Source organism: Lathyrus oleraceus, chromosome 2 (genome assembly GCF_024323335.1).
Source record: "Lathyrus oleraceus cultivar Zhongwan6 chromosome 2, CAAS_Psat_ZW6_1.0, whole genome shotgun sequence".
Classification (NCBI taxonomy): Eukaryota; Viridiplantae; Streptophyta; class Magnoliopsida; order Fabales; family Fabaceae; genus Lathyrus; species Lathyrus oleraceus.
This window is the reverse complement of record NC_066580.1, coordinates 89,275,457-89,301,923: the sequence shown is the minus strand read 5'-3', so window position 1 is coordinate 89,301,923 and position 26,467 is coordinate 89,275,457. Positions and strand designations below refer to the sequence as shown.

Sequence of the window (26,467 nt, the reverse complement as noted above, 5' to 3'; positions counted from 1 at the left end):
CTGTAAAAATATTTTTTGTAAACCCCCCCTTATGTTATGTAGATTCCTTCATAGAACCCCCTAATATCCAGGTGGCATGGAATCTAATAAGAGGTCCTACACCTGGCATATTTTTAATTTTGTTAAAGTGATTATGTGTCATTTTACACTTTTTAATTTCAAATACCCCCTTAGAAAATTAGGGTTCTGAACATAGCAGGGAAGACGAAGACGAAATTTCCAAGGGAAGACGAAGACGAAGAAGAAGAATGCAGGGAACGAAGCAAACGAGAAAGACGACCGCAGTGAAGACGAAGATGAAGACAACCTCAGCGAATACGAAGAAGCGATCCAGCTCAGTGAAGACGAGCTCAGTGAAGTGTCCAAAGTCCGAGGTTAGTAAAAATTTGAAGTTCATCAATGTCGTAGGGTAAAATTTTGAAATCAACAATCTTTGACATGTGGGTATAATATATTGACAGGATTCACAACACTTTAGTGTTACACTCCACCATGGGGGTGAATTTTACAGGGTTTTTGAAGAAGAAATTATATACAGAGGGGGTACGGATACGACAGTTAATGGGATACATGTTTCAAATTGGAACATGGATAACATTGAGAAGTTGTTGAGTAGGTTAGGGTATAAGGCTGATTGTGTTAGGGTATGGACAAAAGTTTTAGAAATTCAAGATGGTTTTTTTCTGATTAGGAAAGATGATGCTGTTGATGATTTTGCTCTATACTTTAGTGCAATGAATGTGAAAGGAGATTTGTATGTTGAACATAGTACTGGGAACATGGACCCTGCTGATAGGGAACCTAAATGTGTGAATGATGATGACCACCCCCCTGATAATGGAATTGATGGGTTAGATGAGGAGAAGGTAGAGGGGTTAGATGACAGTGAAGATGAAAGAGCTACTGCTTACTTTGATGATTTTGAAGGAATAGATGTTACTAAGCCTATTAGGTGGGAGCCCAATAACAGTATGGAGGAGCCCAATAAGAGTATGGATTCAGATGATGTATACTATAGTGATGAGTTGAATAGTTCTGACCCAAATGATTCTTGTGATGAAGAAAGGCCCAAGTATGCTAGGTTTAGGAAAGAGCATCTAAACAAAGACTTTATATTCAAGTGGGGTATGGAATTCAACACACTTGATGACTTTAGGGCAGCTATCCGTGAGTGGTCAGTGCTTAATGGGAGGGAAATTTCTTTTGTGAAAAATGAGGGAGATAGGGTAAGGGTGGTGTGTAAGCATAAATGTGGGTTTTTAGTCTTATGCTCTAAGGTGGGCCACAAGGAGACTTTTGCTATAAAAACACTTGTACATAAGCACACATGTGCTAGGGTTTTGAGCAACAAGTCTGCTAGCTCAAAGTGGGTGGCCAAGCATGTGGTAAAGAGGATGCAAACTTCTGATACAGTCAGGATAAGAGACATCATCCAAGATATGAGGCAAACATATTCTGTGGGTATTACTGTTGCAAAAGCATGGAGGGCTAAGCTAATTGCCAAGAAGATAATTGAAGGTGATGCTGACAATCAGTATGCTTCCATTTGGAGGTATGCAGAAGAACTAAGAAGGGTAAACCATGGCAACACTGTGAAGATAAATGTAGAAAGACCTAGTCCATCCATACAACCAAGGTTTGGGTCATTTTATTTCTGTTTTGATGGCTGTAAGAAAGGCTTTATTCATGGATGCAGACCATTTGTGGGGGTTGATGGATGTCACTTAAAGACCAAGTATGGTGGACAGTTACTTATTGCTGTAGGCAGGGATGGTAATGATCAATACTTCCCTTTGGCATTTGGTGTGGTTGAAAATGAAACAAAGGAGAGTTGGAGATGGTTTATACAACTACTAATGGAGGACATTGGTCAGGATAGAAGATATGTATTTATCTCTGATCAACAGAAGGTATGTATTTAACTCTATCTTTCTGTTGCAAATTATTCTATTCTCTAAATGTTGAAAAAATTTCTATTTTGTATCAGGGACTTGTGGCTGTATTTGAAGAATTGTCTGATACTATTGAGCATAGATTATGTCTTAGGCACTGTCGCATCACGCGAAAAACCGGCGGGAAAAGAAAGAAACAACAGAGCCGCCACCGTGCGTTATTTATCCCAAAAGAGGGAAAGGAAACGCTCAGAGTAAACCTAGGAAAAGAACATGGTCTCGCGACCAAAGAGAATGGGTTCGGGAGTCGGTTATGCGAAGGGAAGGTATTAGCACCCCTACGCATCCGTAGTACTCTACGGGATCCACGCACAAAAGGAAGGAAAATTGGTTGCTAAAATGCTGCTCACACTCACACACACACTGGCTGAAAGAGACACAAGGAAACAGACTGAAACGGACTCGGCAGGATGTCGCATCCTGGGCCTACTTAGTCTATCAGGCATAGACATCAGAGTCGAAGTAGTTCGGACTGGGGAAACGACACATGCTCGCTAGGATATCGCATCCTATGCATACGTATCTTCTCGGACGAGAGAAGAATCAGAGCATTCGTAGCTCGGCTGACACGCACACAAACAAAACAAGACACAGGCAAACGTGGAGCCCGACTGCCAATCTCTGGACTTACATCAGCATCCGAACCAACACACACAAGAAAGCAAACATGGAGCCTGAATGCCAATCACTGGGCTTACATCAGCATCCGAACCTAAACACACACAAAGAAGGCAAACACGGAGCCTGAATGCCAATCACTGGGCTTACATCAGCATCCGAACCTAAACACACACAAGGGTGGTTAAGACACAAAGGTGGAAAAAGAAAAAGGGCGCCCGGAGAGATCAGCTCAATCTCCTGCCTACATACTTCATCTGGTATGAAGATCAGGGCGATGTAGTTCCCCTACGCAGGGATAAAGGGCTAGCCTAACCAGATAACAGAGGGAGACACAACTAGGGAGACTACGACTCGAGCCTAGATGTTATCATGCAAATTCATCCCTAAGTTAAGGTTTCTAGCTAAATGGCACAAGGGCCAACCTATCCTAAGTATGGCTCACACAGGGAGCAAGCCACACATACTTAACTTGCACAGGAAGCAAGCCAAGCAAAACCTAACTTGCACAGGAAGCAAGTCTAAACTAATCCTAACTTGCACAGGAAGCAAGTCAAACTATCCTAACTTGCACGGGAAGCAAGTCAAACAATCCTATCTTGCACAGGAAGCAAGTCAAACTATCCTAACTTGCACAGGAAGCAAGTCAAACTATCCTAACTTGCACAGGAAGCAAGTCAAACTATCCTAACTTGCACAGGAAGCAAGTCAAACTATCCTATCTTGCACAGGAAGCAAGTCAAACTATCCTAACTTGCACAGGAAGCAAGTCAAACTATCCTAACTTGCACAGGAAGCAAGTCAAACTATCCTAACTTGCACAGGAAGCAAGTCAAACTATCCTACAAGCATAGATAACACACACTATACACAAGCAAGTGGCTCAAACAAGGGTTAGGTTTTAGTCAAGGGGTCATATCAACCTCAACAAACAAACCTCTGGAATGGGGTGAGTGTTGCTCTTAACCTTGGCATTGAGGGGATAAGGTGAAGCAGATGAAAGGATGAAGTGAGGATGAGACCTCACAGCTCTTATCCCTGGCCTGGGAGAGCTCAAGACAAGAATGTGTGGGTTCAGAAAGTGGGAACCCTTCTACACATTTGAAACTGACTCAACTGTACAATTGTACAAGATCTTGGGTTTGTATCTGCAATGCATCAACACAGTGGTGTGAGCAAAGCAAATGACACACTGAATAGTGGGGGATAGATTGCATATCCCTACCTTCCACCAATTGCCTCTTCACTTAGGAGGTCTTTGACTCTATGCAAGGACAAAAGTAAACACCCACAAACATTGCCTCTTAAGGAGGACTTCAGACAGTTGCCTGGCCAAGTAACAGGCCAGGTCTTCCAGACTACATGAAGTAGAAGAGACATACCTCAATGCAAATTGCTTATACAAGCAAAGCAAAGCAAAAAGTTCACAAGGAATTAAGCAACTAAAGCACCTGAAACAGTCAAGCAGATGTTAGTATGCAACTTCAAACAAAACAAACAAAAACAAGCACCAACAGTCAATTGGAGGCACATGGATGTGCAAGGCACAAGGCTTAAGGCATGTGAGCCAAGCCCCCTACAAAACACACAAGGTTAGACAATGATATTTGAGCAAGCTCAATCAAAAAGAATTGGTCACAATGGCCATTTGGTGGTCAACCTGAAAACATAAGCTCAAAAGTGAGTACCAGGATCACTAGGGCAAGCCTAGGGTCAAAAGTGAATGAGAAAGTCAAGACAGCAAGGGATATCCAATCAAAGTCAAGTTTAAACATTCAAGAAACACAACCAATTGGGTTCACATTCATATCAATCATCATCATCATTTCATGAACCATTTAGGTCAAAGTATGGCAAACAGAAGCTCACAGAAGTCAACAGCAAGACTTAACTCAAAAGCAATCTAAACATTTTTCAAAAATCACCAAATAAATCATGATCAACCCTAACACATAGCATGGTAAGCATGTCAAATTTCATCCCATTTGGACAAGTGGAAGGCAGTCAATGAAAATCAGAAAGGCAAGGCAATTTTGAACATGCTCAATGAAGTCAACCAAACATGCATCAACTTAGAAAAATCATAAGTCAAGAATGGTGTATAATAAATGAATGGGACTAAAGCCATGGCAAAGATGAGGATGTCTAGTTATCTCATGTAAAATTTCATGTCCATCTAATAAAGTATGAGAATTTCACAAATGAAATGGGAACATGTGTCACACAAAGTCAACATTTGACTAGGCAGGGAAGGAAAATCTCAAACAAATGGAAAATAGTTCAAATAAATCCAAGAAAATTCACAAGTCAACTAGACATTCAAGAGTAAGCTCATGCAAAAAATCAAGTCATTTGGAGGCCAAGAAGCATGGCAATGAAAATCATGAAGTTGGTCATCAATGGTGTGACACAAATTGTCACACCCTAATTCAAAAAATCATAACTCACAAACCACAAATGATAAATTCACAAACTCTACACCAAAATCACCATGAGTGTGTCTAGTTTAAACACAAAAAATTTGGGAGCCATTGGATAAAGTATCACCATTTCACAAATGATTTGGCAAAGTGCACAAAATTTGGTCACATGTCCCAAACCCTAAGGCCATTTAAAAACCACTCATCCAAAAATTCTGGAAAAATAATGATAAAAAAGTAGAGATCATGATGAACACAACACAAAAAATCCCATTGAATTTGGATCAAGAATGAGCAAGTTATGATTTTTTACAAGATGGGCATCAAAAATGAAATAATTATTGAAATTAACATTGAAAGAATGGCATTTGGGTAATATTGGAATCCACTAATCAAAACACAGTCGTTTTGGGCAAGGATTGGAATGTTTCTATTGGTTGTTGGGGGAAAAAACCATGCACGTGAGAAATGGGACAGAAAATTCTGGAAAAATACAATTGGGGATTAGGGTTCATGTCCAAAAATCATGATTTCACAATCTTGCCCAGAAATCAAAATTGTATACATGGAAATGATCAGCAAGCAGTGGCAAACAAGAATCTACCATTGATTTTCATTAAAACACTACACAAGTCAAGAATCGAGCAAAAACAACTTTCAAAACCAAACTTGTTTTCCAAACAACTTCATGCACACACAACCATTTTCAAAAATAGGGACATCATGATGCTCAGCATAGAAGGACCTTTTAAAATCATATATCAATTTGACAAAAGGGGAGGGTCGAAATCCATACCTATTTTGAAGGGCAATTGTGTTCTTGGAGTTGTTTGATGTTACTGAAGTGAGACAGTTGCTCAATGGCCCTCCTGATGATGAATGGATGAAAAATCCTTTGACTTGTGGAGGCTTTCAATGTTCAACTTTGATGTTTTGGACTGGTTTGGTAAAATGCCAAAAGCAAAGTGGATAGGTGATTTGCATCAGTGAAGTTTTCTTGGTTTTTCTGTTTGGATGTGGTGACAGGATTTTTGAAATGCAAAGCAAAATGGCCAGGTGAGGTTTTGGAGTGAGTGTGCATCCATGAAGTTCTACTGGTTTGGTTGGTTTAACATGATGAAAATGATGGTGACATAACAATGCCAGGTCTAAGTTTGGTTCATGGTGAGTTTGGACTGAGAGATTTGGAATGCCAAAGCAGCAAGGTGATTTGAGAGAGTGTATGAAGTTGGTTTTGGTTTTGGTAAATGCAAGTGGGAGGGGCTTTTGTTGGTCTGCTACTGCAGGGTTTGACAGGAAATGTAGTTGTTTGATGTTCCTTGTTTAAAGCCAGGCCAGAGTTAGGTTACCTTGGAAGCCTGGGCAGAAAAGTGGAAAATGCAAAGCAAGGCCAAAAAAAACAGTTCTTTGGATCAGTGCTTTTTTCTGCAATATGTTTGATTGTGTTTGATGCTGCTAGTTTGGGGGCAGAAAATGGTGAGGAAACGTTGGGTTGAGCAGGGCCAGGCTAGGTTATTTCACTTGGTGTTTTTTTTTGAATAGGTCTTGAAGAAGTGCAAGAAGAGTTTTGAGAATACAAGGTTTTGTTGGTTAGCAGGTTTTATGTCATGTTAGCAAGGCAAGGTAAGGTTGGCTCTGCTACTGGTTTTTCATGGCAGGGTTAGTGAGCAAAATCAATTTCCATATGCCAATCCCTTTTCTGATGGATGCTGTTGTCTACCAATGGTAGGAAAATGATACCGGATCTTTTTTAAGCCAGCCTTAGTTTGTTATGTTTTTTGACAGCAAAGTGAGGGCAAGGTTTATCCTTTTGACCGAAATTGCAAACAAAATGCCAACCCTGTCTCAATGAATGTGTTCTGTTATGTAGTTGTGGTCAGGCCATTGCCATTCCAAAAAAGGACAGCAGGAACATGTACAAGGTATGGTTGGTTTGTGGCTGCCACTGCCTTTTGTTGACAGGAAAATGGGAATGGCCAATGTGCTGTTCTATGTGATTTTGCCAGATTTTGTTCTTTTGGTATTTTGGACCAGGTTTTGACAGAAAAATGCAAGGCAAGGTTTGGTGCTGCTTGAGTTTAGACAGATGAATCTTGGCCAAGAATGAAGTGTTTTAGAGAATGGAAAGTCTGTTGGTCTTTTGCTGCAGTTGGAGGTGGTTAGTTGTTGCTATTGGCTTTTTCATGACAGAAAAATGAATGTATCATTTACTGTTTCTTTGTATTGTTTGTAATGGCCAAAGTGGTTTTTTGAGCATGAGTCAATTTTTGTTTTTTGTGTGATGGCTGCTCTTAGAATTGTTTTGACAGAAAAAGATCAAGTTCCTGCTGTCTTGTGGTAACAACATGGCTTATGGGATGTGTTGGTTACATTTTGTCCTTTTTCTTCCCAATTCCAAGCAAACAAGCATGGCCTTGGTTTTTGCTGATTTTTGGCTGCAAAATGAGGCTCTAAATGACAGAGAATGGCCTCTAAAAACTCTGTTTTGATGAGTACAAGGCATGGCTAAAATGCAAGTATGGATGGCATGGTGTAATTGTACTTTTATCCAAATTTCAAGCAAGTTGAAGAATGGCTTCATGTACTGCATAATTGAGCTTGCAAACACACTTAAAATGATATTTCTGAGCTGTCCCAATTGGCCAAATGTTGAAAAAATGTTTAAATCAAAAAGTCAACTCTTGGTCAAACTTACATTTAAATGAGAAATGTCAAAATATGCCATTTTGATTGGTGAAGTTTTGGCTCATGAAATTTATATTTTTGGAAAGAGGGGATCAAATGTGACTTGTAGGAAAAAACCCCACCAAAATTGGCCAAACGGTTTGAGAGATATGGCCCTTTGAAGTTCAAGATTTTCTGAAATCGATTCGATCATAACTTGCCAACCACACATGGGAATTGAGAGTTCTAGGACTTTTTGGAAATGGGAGAACAAGATCTTCAACTTTCATGTTGGGCAAAAATTCATTTGAGGCTTGTATCAAAATGTAAGTTTGAGGATCAAGACTTTCCATTTATGGCAGGTTTCAGTTACAGGCCCAGTTTCCATTTTGGGAAATTTATGATCTGGCTTCAAATTCTTCCATGATGGTGTTTGGCATGATATATGATGACTATTTGGCCATGAATGAACTCTCACAAACCAATTCCAATCATCCAATCACTGATTAAATGGACAGTTGACCAACAGTTGACTTTTAGGGTTTCTGACTGATTATGCATTGACTGATGACTTCCAAACCCTAATTCCTTGAGGACTTGAATTCAAATGATGTCCCAAGTTGCATGAACTCTTGATTATTGATCATGGTGCCCAAATTCCACAAGAATGACCACCATCCACTGCTTTGACTGACAGTTGACTTTTTTAGGGTTTTTGACTGCCTGTGTATGAGCTGCTGACTTCTGAGCCTTCAACCCTTGACCAAAATACTTCAAATAGACCTCCAAGCCATGTGAACTTGTTGGACAAACCCCAAGGCCTTGGTTCAATGAGAAATTCCTTTGCTTGCTTGGTTGACTGATCAGGAGATTAGTTTGACCTGATTCTTGATTGCTTGCTCTTGAGGCAACTGAGGGACAATGCAAATGCTATGCAATGGATCATGATATGCTATGACCTAATATGAAAATGTATGCATAATGATAGGTGCAAATTTGAGGTGCTACAGCTGCCCCTATTCAATCAGCTGGGAACCCGAACGGATGATAGCAACGGCTGTCAGACTTTCAGGGTAAACAGGGATTGAATACCAAAGAACCGTAGAATTTGCACAGTACTGGATATGATACAAGAGGAACCACGTCATTTACCGATGACGCCTGCAATTGACAACTTCAGAAAAGCGAAACCATTTACCGATGGTTGAAGAACTGGAATCTTGATATTTACCGATATCAACTTCAACACGACCATTTACCGATGGCGGCTGGGGAAAACAAACTTCCGAAAAAACAAAACCATTTACCGATGGTTAGAACTGGAACCTTGATATTTACCGATATCAACTTCAGCAGGACCATTTACCGATGGCTGCTGGGAAACAGATTTTGAAAAGCAAAACCATTTACCGATGGTTAGAACTTGATATTTACCGATATCAACTTCAGCCAGACCATTTACCGATGGCTGCTGGGAAACAGATTTGATGTAGAAAGGAAACCAGACCATTTACCGATGGTGGCTTTAAAGAAACTCGACATTTACCGATGTCAACCCTAGCAAGACCATTTACCGATGGCATGCTGCAACTGGGAATTCGATATTTACCGATATCGAAGAAAACTGGGCCATTTACCGATGGCATCTCCACTTGGGGAGGAACAAAATCTTTGTGGTGTAATCAGATAAGACGTTTACCGACGACTTCTAGGGATTTTGATTTTATTGACCAGACATTTACCGATGACTGGGATGAGACTCGATGTTTACCGACATCGAAAGATGATGTTTACCGACATCAAAAGAAATGACCAGACATTTACCGATGACTGGGAATGAGAAATTAATTGGGGAGATACAAACAAATATTCGCAACTGGAAACCAGATAGGACATTTACAGATGACTCTACTGGGGATTGCTAGCTGGGAATTATCAGACATTTACCGATGACTGAGGAAAAGACTCGATGTTTACCGACATCGAAAGATGATGTTTACCGATATCAAAAATGACCAGACATTTACCGATGACTGGAGTGAGACTCGATGTTTACAGACACCGAAACAATGGTGTTTACCGACACCAAGAATGATGACCAGACATTTACTGATGACTGGAGAGAATACTCGATGTTTACAGACACCGAAACAATGGTGTTTACCGACACCAAGAATGATGACCAGACATTTACTGATGACTGGGGAGAATACCGATGTTTACAGACACCGAAATAATGGTGTTTACCGACACCAAAAATGATGACCAGACATTTACTGATGACTGGAGAAAATACTCGATGTTTACCGACACCGAAACAATGGTGTTTACCGACACCAAATGAAGAAGCACACGCGGGTGCTGGCATGACACTTACTGGTATCACAAGAACGACATCTGAGATATGTCAAGGCAAGGTTGACCACTTGCTGGGGGTCTTACTGAGGAGAAACAAACTTTCTGTCACCATCGGGTGAGGAAATAAACCTCTGTGGGGAATAAACAATTCTGAATGCTGTCAAGAGCAACTGTAGCAGTCTTGCTGTGCTGATGTTGAATGAAATGATCCGCCTCTGCCGGGGATACGGTCTGGTGAAGTTAACACATGAATGCATATGTTTGAATTTTTCTATGGCGTAATGCTCCATATTGGATGGGAATGCTACGCAATTTTTGAGGATGCAATGATTACTACATGCAAAATGCAAATGAACCCTGACTAGGGAGCCGAAATGATCAGATACTCTGACTCTGTGGGGAGACTCTTCTTGGGGAAATATTCTGCGGAGAACTCTGCTTGGGGAATGGTAAAGCGACTTCTCTGGGAGGAAGACTCAACCAATCTTCAGGTAGGATAAACCCTGCTTGGAGAATATCTGTTACTTCGCTGGGGATAACCCATGCAGTCCATAGGTAGAATCAACTCAGCTGGGGATGCAGATACCAGTCTGCTACAGAAACTCGTCCAATCCACTGGTAGGATGAACTCTGCTGGAGAAATAAATGCTACTCCATTAGGGACGACCCAACCAATCCATATGTAGGAGAATCACTGCTTGGAGATGTATTTCATGAGACCCGCTCCACTCGGGGAACTTGCTGAGGAAAAAAAAACCAACACCATTCTGCTGAGGAGAACGATCCTGGTGGAGAGAACAACAACCGTAGCAGTGAGAGTAACAACTCTGTCGAGGATGATAGCACGTCATATCATACTGGAGATGAATTCCCACAAACCTGCTTGGGATAAGCACTCACGGCCACACTGGAGATGATAGTATCACAAAACCAATTGTTGGGGAACACACCAACGGTCTACAGATAAACTCCACTAGGGGGATCTATCTGAGGGAATGTCGGATTACGGGGATGTCGATCCACCAGGTACTGAATCTTCAAAGAAAAACACCCACGTTGGGGGAGAGAGGAAGACTGCTCTGCTGGAGAGGCGAAAGTTGAAGTCTTCAGTAAACACTCTGCTAGGGGAGCTGCCCCACAATAATGTCCGAAACAGCAAACTTGCTGGGGATGTCCCACGATAGGGCTAACAGGGATTTGGAGGAAGAATATGTACTGCCGGGAACATGAAGATGAACAACTTCAAACGACACTGCATCGGGCAAATTCACTGAGGAGAGACCATACGAGGTTCTGCAGGACAAAGATACAGTCATGCTCGAGATACGAACAATTGTCTTACCTGTTGGTAATCATACCACCCCCGGGAGAGCACTGTGGGTCTCCTAAGTATCCTTCCATCATTGTGAACGTTCACTTTGTTTAAGAACAATTTTTTTGAAAAATTTGTTTACTTTGAAAACAATGATACTTTATCAATTAAAAACATGCAAAACATTTGTTGAGTTGAAACAAATAAGAATGCAAATAATTGGATAAAAGCTCAAATTGATGTGATGGAATGGTAGTCTGCAAAGTGCGAGACTCCATAGATCTGTACAAGTTTGAAATCGGTGATATATATTGGAGAGGGCTACATTGAACATAATGACCTTTCCTCTACCATTCTGCATTTTCGATGTATTCAGAGCTTCAGTCGACGACGAATCGAGAATTCCTGACGGATGACATATATAGAGCATAGTCTTGTCAAGGTGCAGTTACTTGCCAAATCCCTAATTTTTGCCTAGATTGCCCCAGTGTGAGGTGTTCAATCTAGCGGGATGCAAATTCTTTTTTTTTTTTTTTTTTTTTTTTCAATGTCTCTAACTTTTGCCTGGATCGCCCTTTCGGGTTTTCAATCCACCGAGACGCTCCTTTTTGCCTAAGTCGCCCTTTGGGGTGTTCAACTTAGCGAGCTGTTTGATTTTTTTTCTTTTTGTTTAGGCGAAGTATTTCTTGACTGCACCAGGATTCACAGGACGAGTGAACTTCTTCATCCATTGTAGTAAGTGTCAGAACACTGCCTGAAGAGGCTCTTTTGACAACATATGGACATTCATAGCTTGGGGGTTCACTTGCCCCTGGAATCGGGTACAAAAGACAAGACTTTCTTGAGCACAAGGTTCCTCGGAACACACGAGGCTTGATCTTCTTGTTGAATGCTTTCTTCACTCTCTGCTGATATGACTGACCATGACACATGGCAGTTGATCTCTTCTTTCCGATCGAATTCAGCATCAGTCAACTTGGGACTTCGAGGGTGCTATTTTTTGTTTCTTTCTTTGTTTCTTTTTCTTTTGATTTGGATTTCTTTTGATTTGGTTTTTGCACCCTCCTCTTTTCTTTTTTTCTTTTTTTTTCTTCCTTTTTTGTTTTTGATAATGCCCCAGTTGGCTGTTCTGCTGATTCTCGAGATGCAGCTGAGTGATCTTCTTCTCTTGCTCAAGAAGTCGGGAAATCTCGTCAGGAATCCCTTCAACATCATCTTCGTCCGCTTCGAATACAGGGAATTCAAAATTGGGAGATGACGTCCGATCATTATATTCAATGGGTTTGAGAAACAACCTGCATAATGATTTCGATATGAAAAACTTTTTGGAAAACAAACAAGACAATCGTTATGCAGATGAAAAGATTGCTTTTATTCCTGTTTTTAGGGTTTTTTGTGATCACCAATTTCATGCAAAAAGCGAAAAGGGAAAACAAATGGAAAACAAATGTTTTAACATGAATTATTTGAATGAAAATATCATTGCACAAAATGTTGCCAATAATGTCATCACTTCTCCTTTTGGCATGGGAGAAGGGTTTTTAAACAAAGTGATTGTTACTCTGACTTATGAACAACTGTGGGAACGCCCACAGTGACCCAATTGCGATAGATCCCTCCAGGGATGACAACTGTCAGTATCCTTTGCATCAGCAGCTTCTGTTTTCTGAACAACCCTTCTGAAGAAAAAGTCGGCGCCAGCCCAGGACTTGTTATCTTCAGACTTGATTATCACAGGGACCCAAGTCTTCAAAGTTCGAAATACCTGACCTCACGAGGTCTTGAACCTTCATCTTCAGCTGGAAACAACTATCCACATCATGACCAGGAGCACCCGAGTGATACACACAATGTTGTTCAGGCCTATACCACCACCGAGGGTTGACGGGTATGGGTGGCGGGTCTCTGGGAGTAATCAAGTTCCGCTCTATCAACGAGGGATACAGCTCGGCGTAGGACATGGGGATTGGATCAAAAAGGATCTTCTTCCTCTCATTACTTGTATTGGCTTGTTGGGAAGCCTGCTGCTGAGGACGACGTTGTTGATGCCGATATTGCTGAGTTGACCTTCTCTGCTGTTGTTGAGGTTGAGTTGCTGGAATAGTCACACCAACAGCCTGACGATACTGTCCTCTGTTCACACTCCTCCGTCGGTGCACAGCATCTGTTTCAATCTCTCCCCTTTTGGGTGCCCCAGAGTATGTCTTCTTAGAACTGGAAGAACTTGAAGAACCAGGATGGCGAACCGGAGCGCGGGTTGCTCTGACATTAACAGTCTCTGCAGCAAGAGGTTGTTCACTGATTCTGATCCCCTTCAATTCATCACTCACGGCACAATCATCAACGAGAATAGTGACCGCAGCATTCTCATGAACGGGTACACCCACTGGTGGAGCATGGTGGACTGGTGGAATCATGGCTTCCAGTCTCTGGGCTAAGGCACGCAGCTCCTCTTGCCCCTGAACAACTCCTTGCATCGTCGTCATAAACTGGGCCATGTTTGCCCTCATCTCAGCCAACTCTGTCTGAACTTGGTCCATAATCCTCTGATGATTGAGTCTGGTTGAGTAGCGGTGTGGACGACAATCAGCAATCCTGTCTCAGTCAAAGTGAGAACTCTCTCCCAAACATGTCTGCAATGCAAGGATGTGCATGATATGCATGATATGCATGATATGGGTACTATTTTGTCATGAATGATCCTGATAAAGGATATGCGTATGCGAGTTAACTTTTCTTTTTCATGCATTACTATTTTTTGGAAAATAAACATGCTATGATGCAAACGATGCAACATGACTGGTCAGGCTGTGCGTTTCAAGGCACAGGGTCAAAGCTTCGGCTTGAACTCTGATCACAAACATCTGAAACCCAAAGTCAATCTGATCAACCGGTATCTGAAACCAATCTGAGGAACCAAGTCACCATAAATCCGACTTGGGGAGTTCCGAAATAAACGAAACTGGAGATTACATCACTATCATCACAGGAACATCCATTGAACGGATGACAGCCAGCTCCTCTGAACAGGTACTTTCAAATTCAACCCGGGGATCCGAAATAAACGGAACCCACTGATAAACCACGGACAGAACTCCGGCGTCCCAGAAATAAATGTCCATAATTCACAGTCACCATCTGTACCGAGAGTCACCAACTGTACCTGTTAAAATGATCAATCCCCTCCCACTCACGGGTGTCGTCTAGGCCAGGGTAAGGTCGAGAGAAACGCAGCATAAATAACCTTTCGCAGAATATCATCCTGTGCACACCCGATGTATGCACCGATAATATCCCACCAGGGTCTGAACTGCTCGTGATATCAATGTTCCGCTAAGTGGCGCCATACCACCCGCTTCCCATGAATCACTCTATTCCTAGGTTTCCTAGATTTCACTCATGGTCTGGGTATTGGACCTTTTACCTCAAGTAACTCCCACCCCAACAGAGAGAAACAGACAACCAGCCAGGTGAACAGATGAATAAATGCAAACATTAATGCAAACATAAATGCAAACAATAGACAATGAATGCAAACAGTAAATAATGAATGCAATAAATAAACACAGCACAAAGCAACCAAAACCCTAACCAGAGATTCTGGGTTCGATCCCCAGTAGAGTCGCCAGCTGTCGCATCGCGCGAAAAACCGGCGGGAAAAGAAAGAAACAACAGAGCCGCCACCGTGCGTTATTTATCCCAAAAGAGGGAAAGGAAACGCTCAGAGTAAACCTAGGAAAAGAACATGGTCTCGCGACCAAAGAGAATGGGTTCGGGAGTCGGTTATGCGAAGGGAAGGTATTAGCACCCCTACGCATCCGTAGTACTCTACGGGATCCACGCACAAAAGGAAGGAAAATTGGTTGCTAAAATGCTGCTCACACTCACACACACACTGGCTGAAAGAGACACAAGGAAACAGACTGAAACGGACTCGGCAGGATGTCGCATCCTGGGCCTACTTAGTCTATCAGGCATAGACATCAGAGTCGAAGTAGTTCGGACTGGGGAAACGACACATGCTCGCTAGGATATCGCATCCTATGCATACGTATCTTCTCGGACGAGAGAAGAATCAGAGCATTCGTAGCTCGGCTGACACGCACACAAACAAAACAAGACACAGGCAAACGTGGAGCCCGACTGCCAATCTCTGGACTTACATCAGCATCCGAACCAACACACACAAGAAAGCAAACATGGAGCCTGAATGCCAATCACTGGGCTTACATCAGCATCCGAACCTAAACACACACAAAGAAGGCAAACACGGAGCCTGAATGCCAATCACTGGGCTTACATCAGCATCCGAACCTAAACACACACAAGGGTGGTTAAGACACAAAGGTGGAAAAAGAAAAAGGGCGCCCGGAGAGATCAGCTCAATCTCCTGCCTACATACTTCATCTGGTATGAAGATCAGGGCGATGTAGTTCCCCTACGCAGGGATAAAGGGCTAGCCTAACCAGATAACAGAGGGAGACACAACTAGGGAGACTACGACTCGAGCCTAGATGTTATCATGCAAATTCATCCCTAAGTTAAGGTTTCTAGCTAAATGGCACAAGGGCCAACCTATCCTAAGTATGGCTCACACAGGGAGCAAGCCACACATACTTAACTTGCACAGGAAGCAAGCCAAGCAAAACCTAACTTGCACAGGAAGCAAGTCTAAACTAATCCTAACTTGCACAGGAAGCAAGTCAAACTATCCTAACTTGCACGGGAAGCAAGTCAAACAATCCTATCTTGCACAGGAAGCAAGTCAAACTATCCTAACTTGCACAGGAAGCAAGTCAAACTATCCTAACTTGCACAGGAAGCAAGTCAAACCATCCTAACTTGCACAGGAAGCAAGTCAAACTATCCTACAAGCACAGATAGCACACACTATACACAAGCAAGTGGCTCAAACAAGGGTTAGGTTTTAGTCAAGGGGTCATATCAACCTCAACAAACAAACCTCTGGAATGGGGTGAGTGTTGCTCTTAACCTTGCCATTGAGGGGCTAAGGTGAAGCAGATGAAAGGATGAAGTGAGGATGAGACCTCACAGCTCTTATCCCTGGCCTGGGAGAGCTCAAGACAAGAATGTGTGGGTTCAGAAAGTGGGAACCCTTCTACACATTTGAAACTGACTCAACTGTACAATTGTACAAGATCTTGGGTTTGTATCTGCAATGCATCAACACAGTGGTGTGAGCAAAGCAAATGACACACTGAATAGTGGGGGATAGATTGCATATCCCTACCTTCCACCAATTGCCTCTTCACTTAGGAGGTCTTTGACTCTATGCAAGGACAAAAGTAAACACCCACAAACATTGCCTCTTAAGGAGGACTTCAGACAGTTGCCTGGCCAAGTAACAGGCCAGGTCTTCCAGACTACATGAAGTAGAAGAGACATACCTCAATGCAAATTGCTTATACAAGCAAAGCAAAGCAAAAAGTTCACAAGGAATTAAGCAACTAAAGCACCTGAAACAGTCAAGCAGATGTTAGTATGCAACTTCAAACAAAACAAACAGAAACAAGCACCAACAGTCAATTGGAGGCACATGGATGTGCAAGGCACAAGGCTTAAGGCATGTGAGCCAAGCCCCCTACAAAACACACAAGGTTAGACAATGATATTTGAGCAAGCTCAATCAAAAAGAATTGGTCACAATGGCCATTTGGTGGTCAACCTGAAAACATAAGCTCAAAAGTGAGTACCAGGACCACTAGGGCAAGCCTAGGGTCAAAAGTGAATGAGAAAGTCAAGACAGCAAGGGATATCCAATCAAAGTCAAGTTTAAACATTCAAGAAACACAACCAATTGGGTTCACATTCATATCAATCATCATCATCATTTCATGAACCATTTAGGTCAAAGTATGGCAAACAGAAGCTCACAGAAGTCAACAGCAAGACTTAACTCAAAAGCAATCTAAACATTTTTCAAAAATCACCAAATAAATCATGATCAACCCTAACACATAGCATGGTAAGCATGTCAAATTTCATCCCATTTGGACAAGTGGAAGGCAGTCAATGAAAATCAGAAAGGCAAGGCAATTTTGAACATGCTCAATGAAGTCAACCAAACATGCATCAACTTAGAAAAATCATAAGTCAAGAATGGTGTATAATAAATGAATGGGACTAAAGCCATGGCAAAGATGAGGATGTCTAGTTATCTCATGTAAAATTTCATGTCCATCTAATAAAGTATGAGAATTTCACAAATGAAATGGGAACATGTGTCACACAAAGTCAACATTTGACTAGGCAGGGAAGGAAAATCTCAAACAAATGGAAAATAGTTCAAATAAATCCAAGAAAATTCACAAGTCAACTAGACATTCAAGAGTAAGCTCATGCAAAAAATCAAGTCATTTGGAGGCCAAGAAGCATGGCAATGAAAATCATGAAGTTGGTCATCAATGGTGTGACACAAATTGTCACACCCTAATTCAAAAAATCATAACTCACAAACCACAAATGATAAATTCACAAACTCTACACCAAAATCACCATGAGTGTGTCTAGTTTAAACACAAAAAATTTGGGAGCCATTGGATAAAGTATCACCATTTCACAAATGATTTGGCAAAGTGCACAAAATTTGGTCACATGTCACAAACCCTAAGGCCATTTAAAAACCACTCATCCAAAAATTCTGGAAAAATAATGATAAAAAAGTAGAGATCATGATGAACACAACACAAAAAATCCCATTGAATTTGGATCAAGAATGAGCAAGTTATGATTTTTTACAAGATGGGCATCAAAAATGAAATAATTATTGAAATTAACATTGAAAGAATGGCATTTGGGTAATATTGGAATCCACTAATCAAAACACAGTCGTTTTGGGCAAGGATTGGAATGTTTCTATTGGTTGTTGGGGGAAAAAACCATGCACGTGAGAAATGGGACAGAAAATTCTGGAAAAATACAATTGGGGATTAGGGTTCATGTCCAAAAATCATGATTTCACAATCTTGCCCAGAAATCAAAATTGTATACATGGAAATGATCAGCAAGCAGTGGCAAACAAGAATCTACCATTGATTTTCATTAAAACACTACACAAGTCAAGAATCGAGCAAAAACAACTTTCAAAACCAAACTTGTTTTCCAAACAACTTCATGCACACACAACCATTTTCAAAAATAGGGACATCATGATGCTCAGCATAGAAGGACCTTTTAAAATCATATATCAATTTGACAAAAGGGGAGGGTCGAAATCCATACCTATTTTGAAGGGCAATTGTGTTCTTGGAGTTGTTTGATGTTACTGAAGTGAGACAGTTGCTCAATGGCCCTCCTGATGATGAATGGATGAAAAATCCTTTGACTTGTGGAGGCTTTCAATGTTCAACTTTGATGTTTTGGACTGGTTTGGTAAAATGCCAAAAGCAAAGTGGATAGGTGATTTGCATCAGTGAAGTTTTCTTGGTTTTTCTGTTTGGATGTGGTGACAGGATTTTTGAAATGCAAAGCAAAATGGCCAGGTGAGGTTTTGGAGTGAGTGTGCATCCATGAAGTTCTACTGGTTTGGTTGGTTTAACATGATGAAAATGATGGTGACATAACAGTGCCAGGTCTAAGTTTGGTTCATGGTGAGTTTGGACTGAGAGATTTGGAATGCCAAAGCAGCAAGGTGATTTGAGAGAGTGTATGAAGTTGGTTTTGGTTTTGGTAAATGCAAGTGGGAGGGGCTTTTGTTGGTCTGCTACTGCAGGGTTTGACAGGAAATGTAGTTGTTTGATGTTCCTTGTTTAAAGCCAGGCCAGAGTTAGGTTACCTTGGAAGCCTGGGCAGAAAAGTGGAAAATGCAAAGCAAGGCCAAAAAAAACAGTTCTTTGGATCAGTGCTTTTTTCTGCAATATGTTTGATTGTGTTTGATGCTGCTAGTTTGGGGGCAGAAAATGGTGAGGAAACGTTGGGTTGAGCAGGGCCAGGCTAGGTTATTTCACTTGGTGTTTTTTTTTAAATAGGTCTTGAAGAAGTGCAAGAAGAGTTTTGAGAATACAAGGTTTTGTTGGTTAGCAGGTTTTATGTCATGTTAGCAAGGCAAGGTAAGGTTGGCTCTGCTACTGGTTTTTCATGGCAGGGTTAGTGAGCAAAATCAATTTCCATATGCCAATCCCTTTTCTGATGGATGCTGTTGTCTACCAATGGTAGGAAAATGATACCGGATCTTTTTTAAGCCAGCCTTAGTTTGTTATGTTTTTTGACAGCAAAGTGAGGGCAAGGTTTATCCTTTTGACCGAAATTGCAAACAAAATGCCAACCCTGTCTCAATGAATGTGTTCTGTTATGTAGTTGTGGTCAGGCCATTGCCATTCCAAAAAAGGACAGCAGGAACATGTACAAGGTATGGTTGGTTTGTGGCTGCCACTGCCTTTTATTGACAGGAAAATGGGAATGGCCAATGTGCTGTTCTATGTGATTTTGCCAGATTTTGTTCTTTTGGTATTTTGGACCAGGTTTTGACAGAAAAATGCAAGGCAAGGTTTGGTGCTGCTTGAGTTTAGACAGATGAATCTTGGCCAAGAATGAAGTGTTTTAGAGAATGGAAAGTCTGTTGGTCTTTTGCTGCAGTTGGAGGTGGTTAGTTGTTGCTATTGGCTTTTTCATGACAGAAAAATGAATGTATCATTTACTGTTTCTTTGTATTGTTTGTAATGGCCAAAGTGGTTTTTTGAGCATGAGTCAATTTTTGTTTTTTGTGTGATGGCTGCTCTTAGAATTGTTTTGACAGAAAAAGATCAAGTTCCTGCTGTCTTGTGGTAACAACATGGCTTATGGGATGTGTTGGTTACATTTTGTCCTTTTTCTTCCCAATTCCAAGCAAACAAGCATGGCCTTGGTTTTTGCTGATTTTTGGCTGCAAAATGAGGCTCTAAATGACAGAGAATGGCCTCTAAAAACTCTGTTTTGATGAGTACAAGGCATGGCTAAAATGCAAGTATGGATGGCATGGTGTAATTGTACTTTTATCCAAATTTCAAGCAAGTTGAAGAATGGCTTCATGTACTGCATAATTGAGCTTGCAAACACACTTAAAATGATATTTCTGAGCTGTCCCAATTGGCCAAATGTTGAAAAAATGTTTAAATCAAAAAGTCAACTCTTGGTCAAACTTACATTTAAATGAGAAATGTCAAAATATGCCATTTTGATTGGTGAAGTTTTGGCTCATGAAATTTATATTTTTGGAAAGAGGGGATCAAATGTGACTTGTAGGAAAAAACCCCACCAAAATTGGCCAAACGGTTTGAGAGATATGGCCCTTTGAAGTTCAAGATTTTCTGAAATCGATTCGATCATAACTTGCCAACCACACATGGGAATTGAGAGTTCTAGGACTTTTTGGAAATGGGAGAACAAGATCTTCAACTTTCATGTTGGGCAAAAATTCATTTGAGGCTTGTATCAAAATGTAAGTTTGAGGATCAAGACTTTCCATTTATGGCAGGTTTCAGTTACAGGCCCAGTTTCCATTTTGGGAAATTTATGATCTGGCTTCAAATTCTTCCATGATGGTGTTTGGCATGATATATGATGACTATTTGGCCATGAATGAACTCTCACAAACCAATTCCAATCATCCAATCACTGATTAAATGGACAGTTGACCAACAGTTGACTTTTAGGGTTTCTGACTGATTATGCATTGACTGATGACTTCCAAACCCTAATTCCTTGAGGACTTGAATTCAAATGATGTCCCAAGTTGCATGAACTCTTGATTATTGATCATGGTGCCCAAATTCCACAAGAATGACCACCATCCACTGCTTTGACTGACAGTTGACTTTTTTAGGGTTTTTGACTGCCTGTGTATGAGCTGCTGACTTCTGAGCCTTCAACCCTTGACCAAAATACTTCAAATAGACCTCCAAGCCATGTGAACTTGTTGGACAAACCCCAAGGCCTTGGTTCAATGAGAAATTCCTTTGCTTGCTTGGTTGACTGATCAGGAGATTAGTTTGACCTGATTCTTGATTGCTTGCTCTTGAGGCAACTGAGGGACAATGCAAATGCTATGCAATGGATCATGATATGCTATGACCTAATATGAAAATGTATGCATAATGATAGGTGCAAATTTGAGGTGCTACAGGCACTTGTATGCTAATTTCAAGAAAAGGTTTGGTGGAGGAGCCCTTATTAGAGATTTAATGATGGGAGCTGCTAAAGCCACATACTATCAGGCATGGGTCCAAAAGATGAATGAATTGAAGAATGCAGATCCCAATGCTTGGACTTGGTTGATGGCTGTTCCTACCAAAAGCTGGTGTAAGCATGCCTTTTCTTTTTACCCTAAATGTGATACATTGATGAATAATATCTCAGAGTCTTTTAATGCTACCATTCTAGCTGCTAGGGACAAACCTATACTCACAATGTGTGAGTGGATAAGAAAATATCTGATGAATAGGTTATCCACCTCTGCAAGTAAACTAGAAAATTGGCCACATAAGGTGATGCCAATACCTAGGAGAAGGTTAGATAATGAGGTGTTCAGGAGTGGTCATTGGTTGCCAACATGGTCAATTGCTGAGACTTTTCAGGTTACACATAGTTACAACACACATGAATTTATTGTTGACATTGCTAAAAGGTCATGTAGTTGTAATTTTTGGGAATTAGTAGGAATTCCATGTAGGCATGTTGTAGCTGCTCTGAGTTATAGAAAGCAAAACCCTGATGAATTTGTTGATGCTTGTTACACAAGAGAAAAGTTTGCACTATGTTATGGATTTTCAGTAAGTCCAATCAATGGTCAAGATATGTGGCCAGAAGTTGAGATGGAACCACCTCTACCACCTACATATAAAAATGGTCCTGGTAGACCTAAGAAGATTAGGATAAGAGAAAGTGGAGAGGATGGTGCAAGGAAGAGAAGATCTGGTGTTGCATATAAGTGCACCAAATGTGATAATTTTGGTCACAATGCTATGACTTGTAAGGCTACCACTCAGGATCCCAATGCACTTAAAAGAAAGGTAATTCATTGTGATATACATTTTGTCTTACATTCTACATTCTGTCTTACATTCTTCATTGTGATATGCATTGTGATGACAACCATACATTGTGTCTTACATTGTAGAGAAAACCTAAAAAATGACATGTGCCAACTGCAACTGATATGCCAACTGCAAATGATATGCCAACTGCATCTGATATGCCTGCCCCAACTGCAACTGATATGACTGTTCCAACAAATGTGCCTGTTCCAACTGCAACTGATATGACTGTTCCAACTGCAACTGATATGACTGTTCCAACTGCAACTGATGTGCCTATTCCAACTGCAACTGATATGCCTGCCCCAACTGCAACTGATATGACTGTTCCAACAAATGTGCCTGTTCCAACTGATCCACAGCCTCCAACTGATATGCCTGTTCCAACTATTATGAGTCAAACAGGATCTAGTGTGGCTGCCTCAATCACAAAACAATCCAGAAAAAGGGTTGAAAAAAAACCTATCATCAAAAGAAGGCAAAGTGAGAGGATCAAGTTGAGTTGGTTTAAAAGACCCATAACAGGTGAAGGAATATCTAGTGACAAACCAATTACCCTACCAGAAAATGAAGACATACCCACTTCAAAATGAGGGACTGATTATTATGTTTCTGCTATGTATTTTGTAATCCTTTTGGAAAACTCTTTTGTAATGCCAACTGATCTTTGAAGACATGTATTTTGTAATCCTTTTGTAACAAACATATGCACTTACTGTGATGATCAATTCTAATGTATCAGTTTAACATTATTGGTGTGTATTGTCTATAAAACACAATGGCTAGTCTGTCACATTTTTTTCTTGTTTTTCATAAACCATGAATTCTGCAGAGAGCCATGGCTAGTCTGTGCACTAATCTTACAACAAAACCATGAATTCTGCAGGACCTAAAGAAAAAGCCAAAGTATTTAATTACATTCACCTTGAATTCTGCACTGAAAAAGTTTAAGAGATAGACTACATTAATATATTTCAATTTATTTATATGTTTACTATGTCATATTTTCTTTAGAATTACTGACTATAAAATTGTTCTGTAGTTTTCTGATGATTTTGCAATTTTGCTCTTTCATTATGATATAACTTTTTTCGGTCATTATTGGTAGATTGAATGCTGAAAGTTTAATCAAATAATGATGCTGCACTGACAGTTTAAGATTGATGAACAGATTACATTTCATTGATGAACACATTACAAGTTCAACATTACATTGCTGAAAAACACTAATGACATAACAATTACATGACAGACTCATTAGACTAACTTAACCATAGCTGCTATCAACATCCATGACAGACCAATTACAAACATTAACCATAAATTTTTCCTCTTTTCCATTGCAATCTTTTTCTTCAGTTTTTCTAACTTGTTAAGCTTTCCGACTCTGCAATCTATCTCCTCAACAATCTCTTTAGCAAATTCAATCAAATAAGCCTTGTTGACTTCACATTGGCGGCATCCGGACGGATTGGTTTCTTTCACTGCAAACTCACTGACCAAATCATCCCACAAAAATAAACCGCACCCATTCTGCAATTTGAGACAAACACCACCAACAATTAATTTCGAAATCAAACTCAAAATAATAAAATGCTTCAAAATTGCTCACCATATTATTCCTGCATTTCCAAAATTTGCGACCGGGGTTTTCAATTGACTTGGAGACCAACAACTTCATGGTTTCATTGCATCCACATCTTGGTAAGCCGTTTCCAACTTCACTCGTGGAAGATGCCTTGCTGCCACCCATAACCCAGATGAAGGGGACACGGACGAAGATGAAGAGAGGGATGGATTTGGGGTAGGGATGGATTTCACGAAGAGAGAGAGGGATGGATTTGGGATAGGGATGGATTTCACGAAGAGAGAGAGGGATGGATTTGGAACCCTAATTTCTAGTTTATGCCATGCTGGAGACCTAATGAAGATTCACATGTGAAAATAAAAAAATTAAAAAGCCACGTCTGAAATAAAAAACCAAGATTCCATGCCACCTGGATATTAGGGGGTTCTATGAAGGAATCTACATAACATAAGGGGGGTATTGAAAAAATAACTTTACCAGGGGGGTAACCCTAAACTCGCTAACATTACAGGGGGGTAAAGTGTATTTAACCCTTTATTTTATTTTATTTAAGGAAGCAAACAAAAACCAAAAACAGAGGAAAACTGAAAACAAAATAAAGAAAACAAAATAAATAAATGGTTATCTCTCCCACACTTAAAACATGCATTTTCCTCAATGAAAAGGCACAACTATTAAATAAGAGTGAGAGAAAAGGAAAAGGTGCTCCCTGGTCAAGTTGCAGAGTAATTGGGCTTTTTCAAGGAAAGCTCTTCTAAGGGTGCATCTTCAGGCACCGAACTTTCATGGAATATCTTCAGGCGCTGCACATTGACCTTAAAGGTTTTGTCAGTACCTGCACTTTTAATTTCTATTGCATCATGAGGGTAAATATTAGTAACAATAAAAGGGTCAATCCACTTGGATCGAAGTTTCCCAGCCATAAGCTTAAGGTGAGAGTTAAATAGTAAGACTTGTTGGCCCACAGAGAATTCCTTCCTAGAAATCATCTTATCATGGAAGTGATTAGTTTTCTCTTTATAAATCTTAGATCTCTCATAAGCCTCTAGCCTAAGTTCTTCAAGTTGTTGTAATTGGAATTTTCTTTCAATACCTGCTTGTTGCATCTCCAAATTACAATTTTTTACCGTTCAATAAGCACGGTGTTCTATCTCTACAGGAAGGTGACACGCCTTACCAAAAATAAGTCGATAGGGAGACATCCCTATTGGTGTCTTAAAAGCTGTTCTTTGAGCCCAAAGTGCGTATTTTAGACGGCGGCTCTAGTGCTTCTTGTTTGATTGTACCATTTTCTCTAAAACTTGTTTGATCTCCCTGTTTGAGATCCCAGCTTGCCCATTAGTTTGTGGGTGATATACGGTATACACTCTATGCATAATTCCAGACTTACGGAGCAAAGCTTCCATTGTGTGGTTACAGAAATGAGTGACTTGGTCACTTATGATAGCTCGGGGGATTCCAAACCTGCAAAAAATATTGGACCTGACAAAATCTGCAACAACTCTAGAATCATTAGTCCTAGTGTGGATAGCTTCTACACACTTTGAAACATAATCAACAGTAAGTAAAATGTAGAGAAAACCAAATGATATAGGAAAGGGACCCATGAAGTCGATTCCCCATACATCAAATACCTTGTAGAAAAGAATAGGTTGCTAAGGCATTTCACTCTTACGAGTGATGGTTGTACCTGCTATTTGGCACTCTTTACAAGTTTGATAGGTATCATAGGCATCTTTAAAAATAGTGGGCCAATAGAAACCTGAGTCTAAGACTTTTATTGTAGTCCTTTAAGGACCAATGTTCCCCCTACTTAAGAAGCATGGGAAAGATACAAAATAGATTCAATCTCATAGTTGGGGACACATCTCCCAATTACCTGATCACTACCAATCTTCCAAAGATATGGATCATCCCAAACATAATATTTGTCATCACTCTTGAGTTTGTGAATTTGTGTCATAGAGGCACCTGTAGGAAAAATACCAACAACAAGATGATTAACAATATCAGCAAACTAATGAGTAACCCCATGCAAAAGTAAAAGCTGCTCATCAGGAAAGTCATCCTGAATGGAAAAAGGATCTTCATCCTTCTCTATCCTACTCAAATGATCAACCACCAAGTTCTCAGGTCCACTTTTATCTTTAATCTTTGCATTAAACTCTTGGAACAACAACATCCACCGAATCAATCTCGGTTTTGCTTTTGGCTTCTTTAACAAGTAGTTTAAAGATGCATGGTCAGTAAAAACAACAACCTTGGAACCTAGCAAATATGATCTGAATTTATCAAGAGCAAAAACAATAGCCAGAAATTCCTTTTTAGTGGTGGTGTAATTAGACTATGCAGAATCTAAGGTCCTAGAAGCATAAAAAATAACATGGGCAGCCTTGTCAACTCTTTGTGCAAGGACTGCCCCAACAGCGTAGTCAGAAGCATCACACGTAATCTCAAAATGGAGGATCCAGTCAGGGGGCTGGATAATGGGAGCGGAGGTCAATACTTTCTTCAAGAAGTCAAAT

The 26,467-nt window shown here is 40.5% G+C and overlaps 2 protein-coding genes across 2 annotated transcripts; one reads left to right on the top strand and one right to left on the bottom strand.

Moving 5' to 3' along the window:
• Nucleotides 1-296: 296 nt before the first annotated feature.
• Nucleotides 297-22,455, top strand: LOC127122048 (uncharacterized). Its single transcript, XM_051052457.1, has 5 exons — nt 297-374; nt 462-1,910; nt 1,988-2,046; nt 21,445-22,330; nt 22,438-22,455. The coding sequence occupies exons 1-5, from the start codon at nt 297-299 to the stop codon at nt 22,453-22,455; spliced, it is 2,490 nt and encodes an 829-aa protein (XP_050908414.1).
• A 1,156-nt stretch (nt 22,456-23,611) lies between these two features.
• On the bottom strand, nt 23,612-24,336 carry LOC127122046 (uncharacterized). Its single transcript, XM_051052456.1, has 2 exons — nt 23,967-24,336; nt 23,612-23,887 (listed from the first exon to the last, which is right to left on the bottom strand). Exons 1-2 carry the CDS (start codon nt 24,105-24,107, stop codon nt 23,612-23,614), a joined length of 417 nt encoding a protein of 138 aa, XP_050908413.1. The 5' UTR covers nt 24,108-24,336.
• Nucleotides 24,337-26,467: the final 2,131 nt, after the last annotated feature.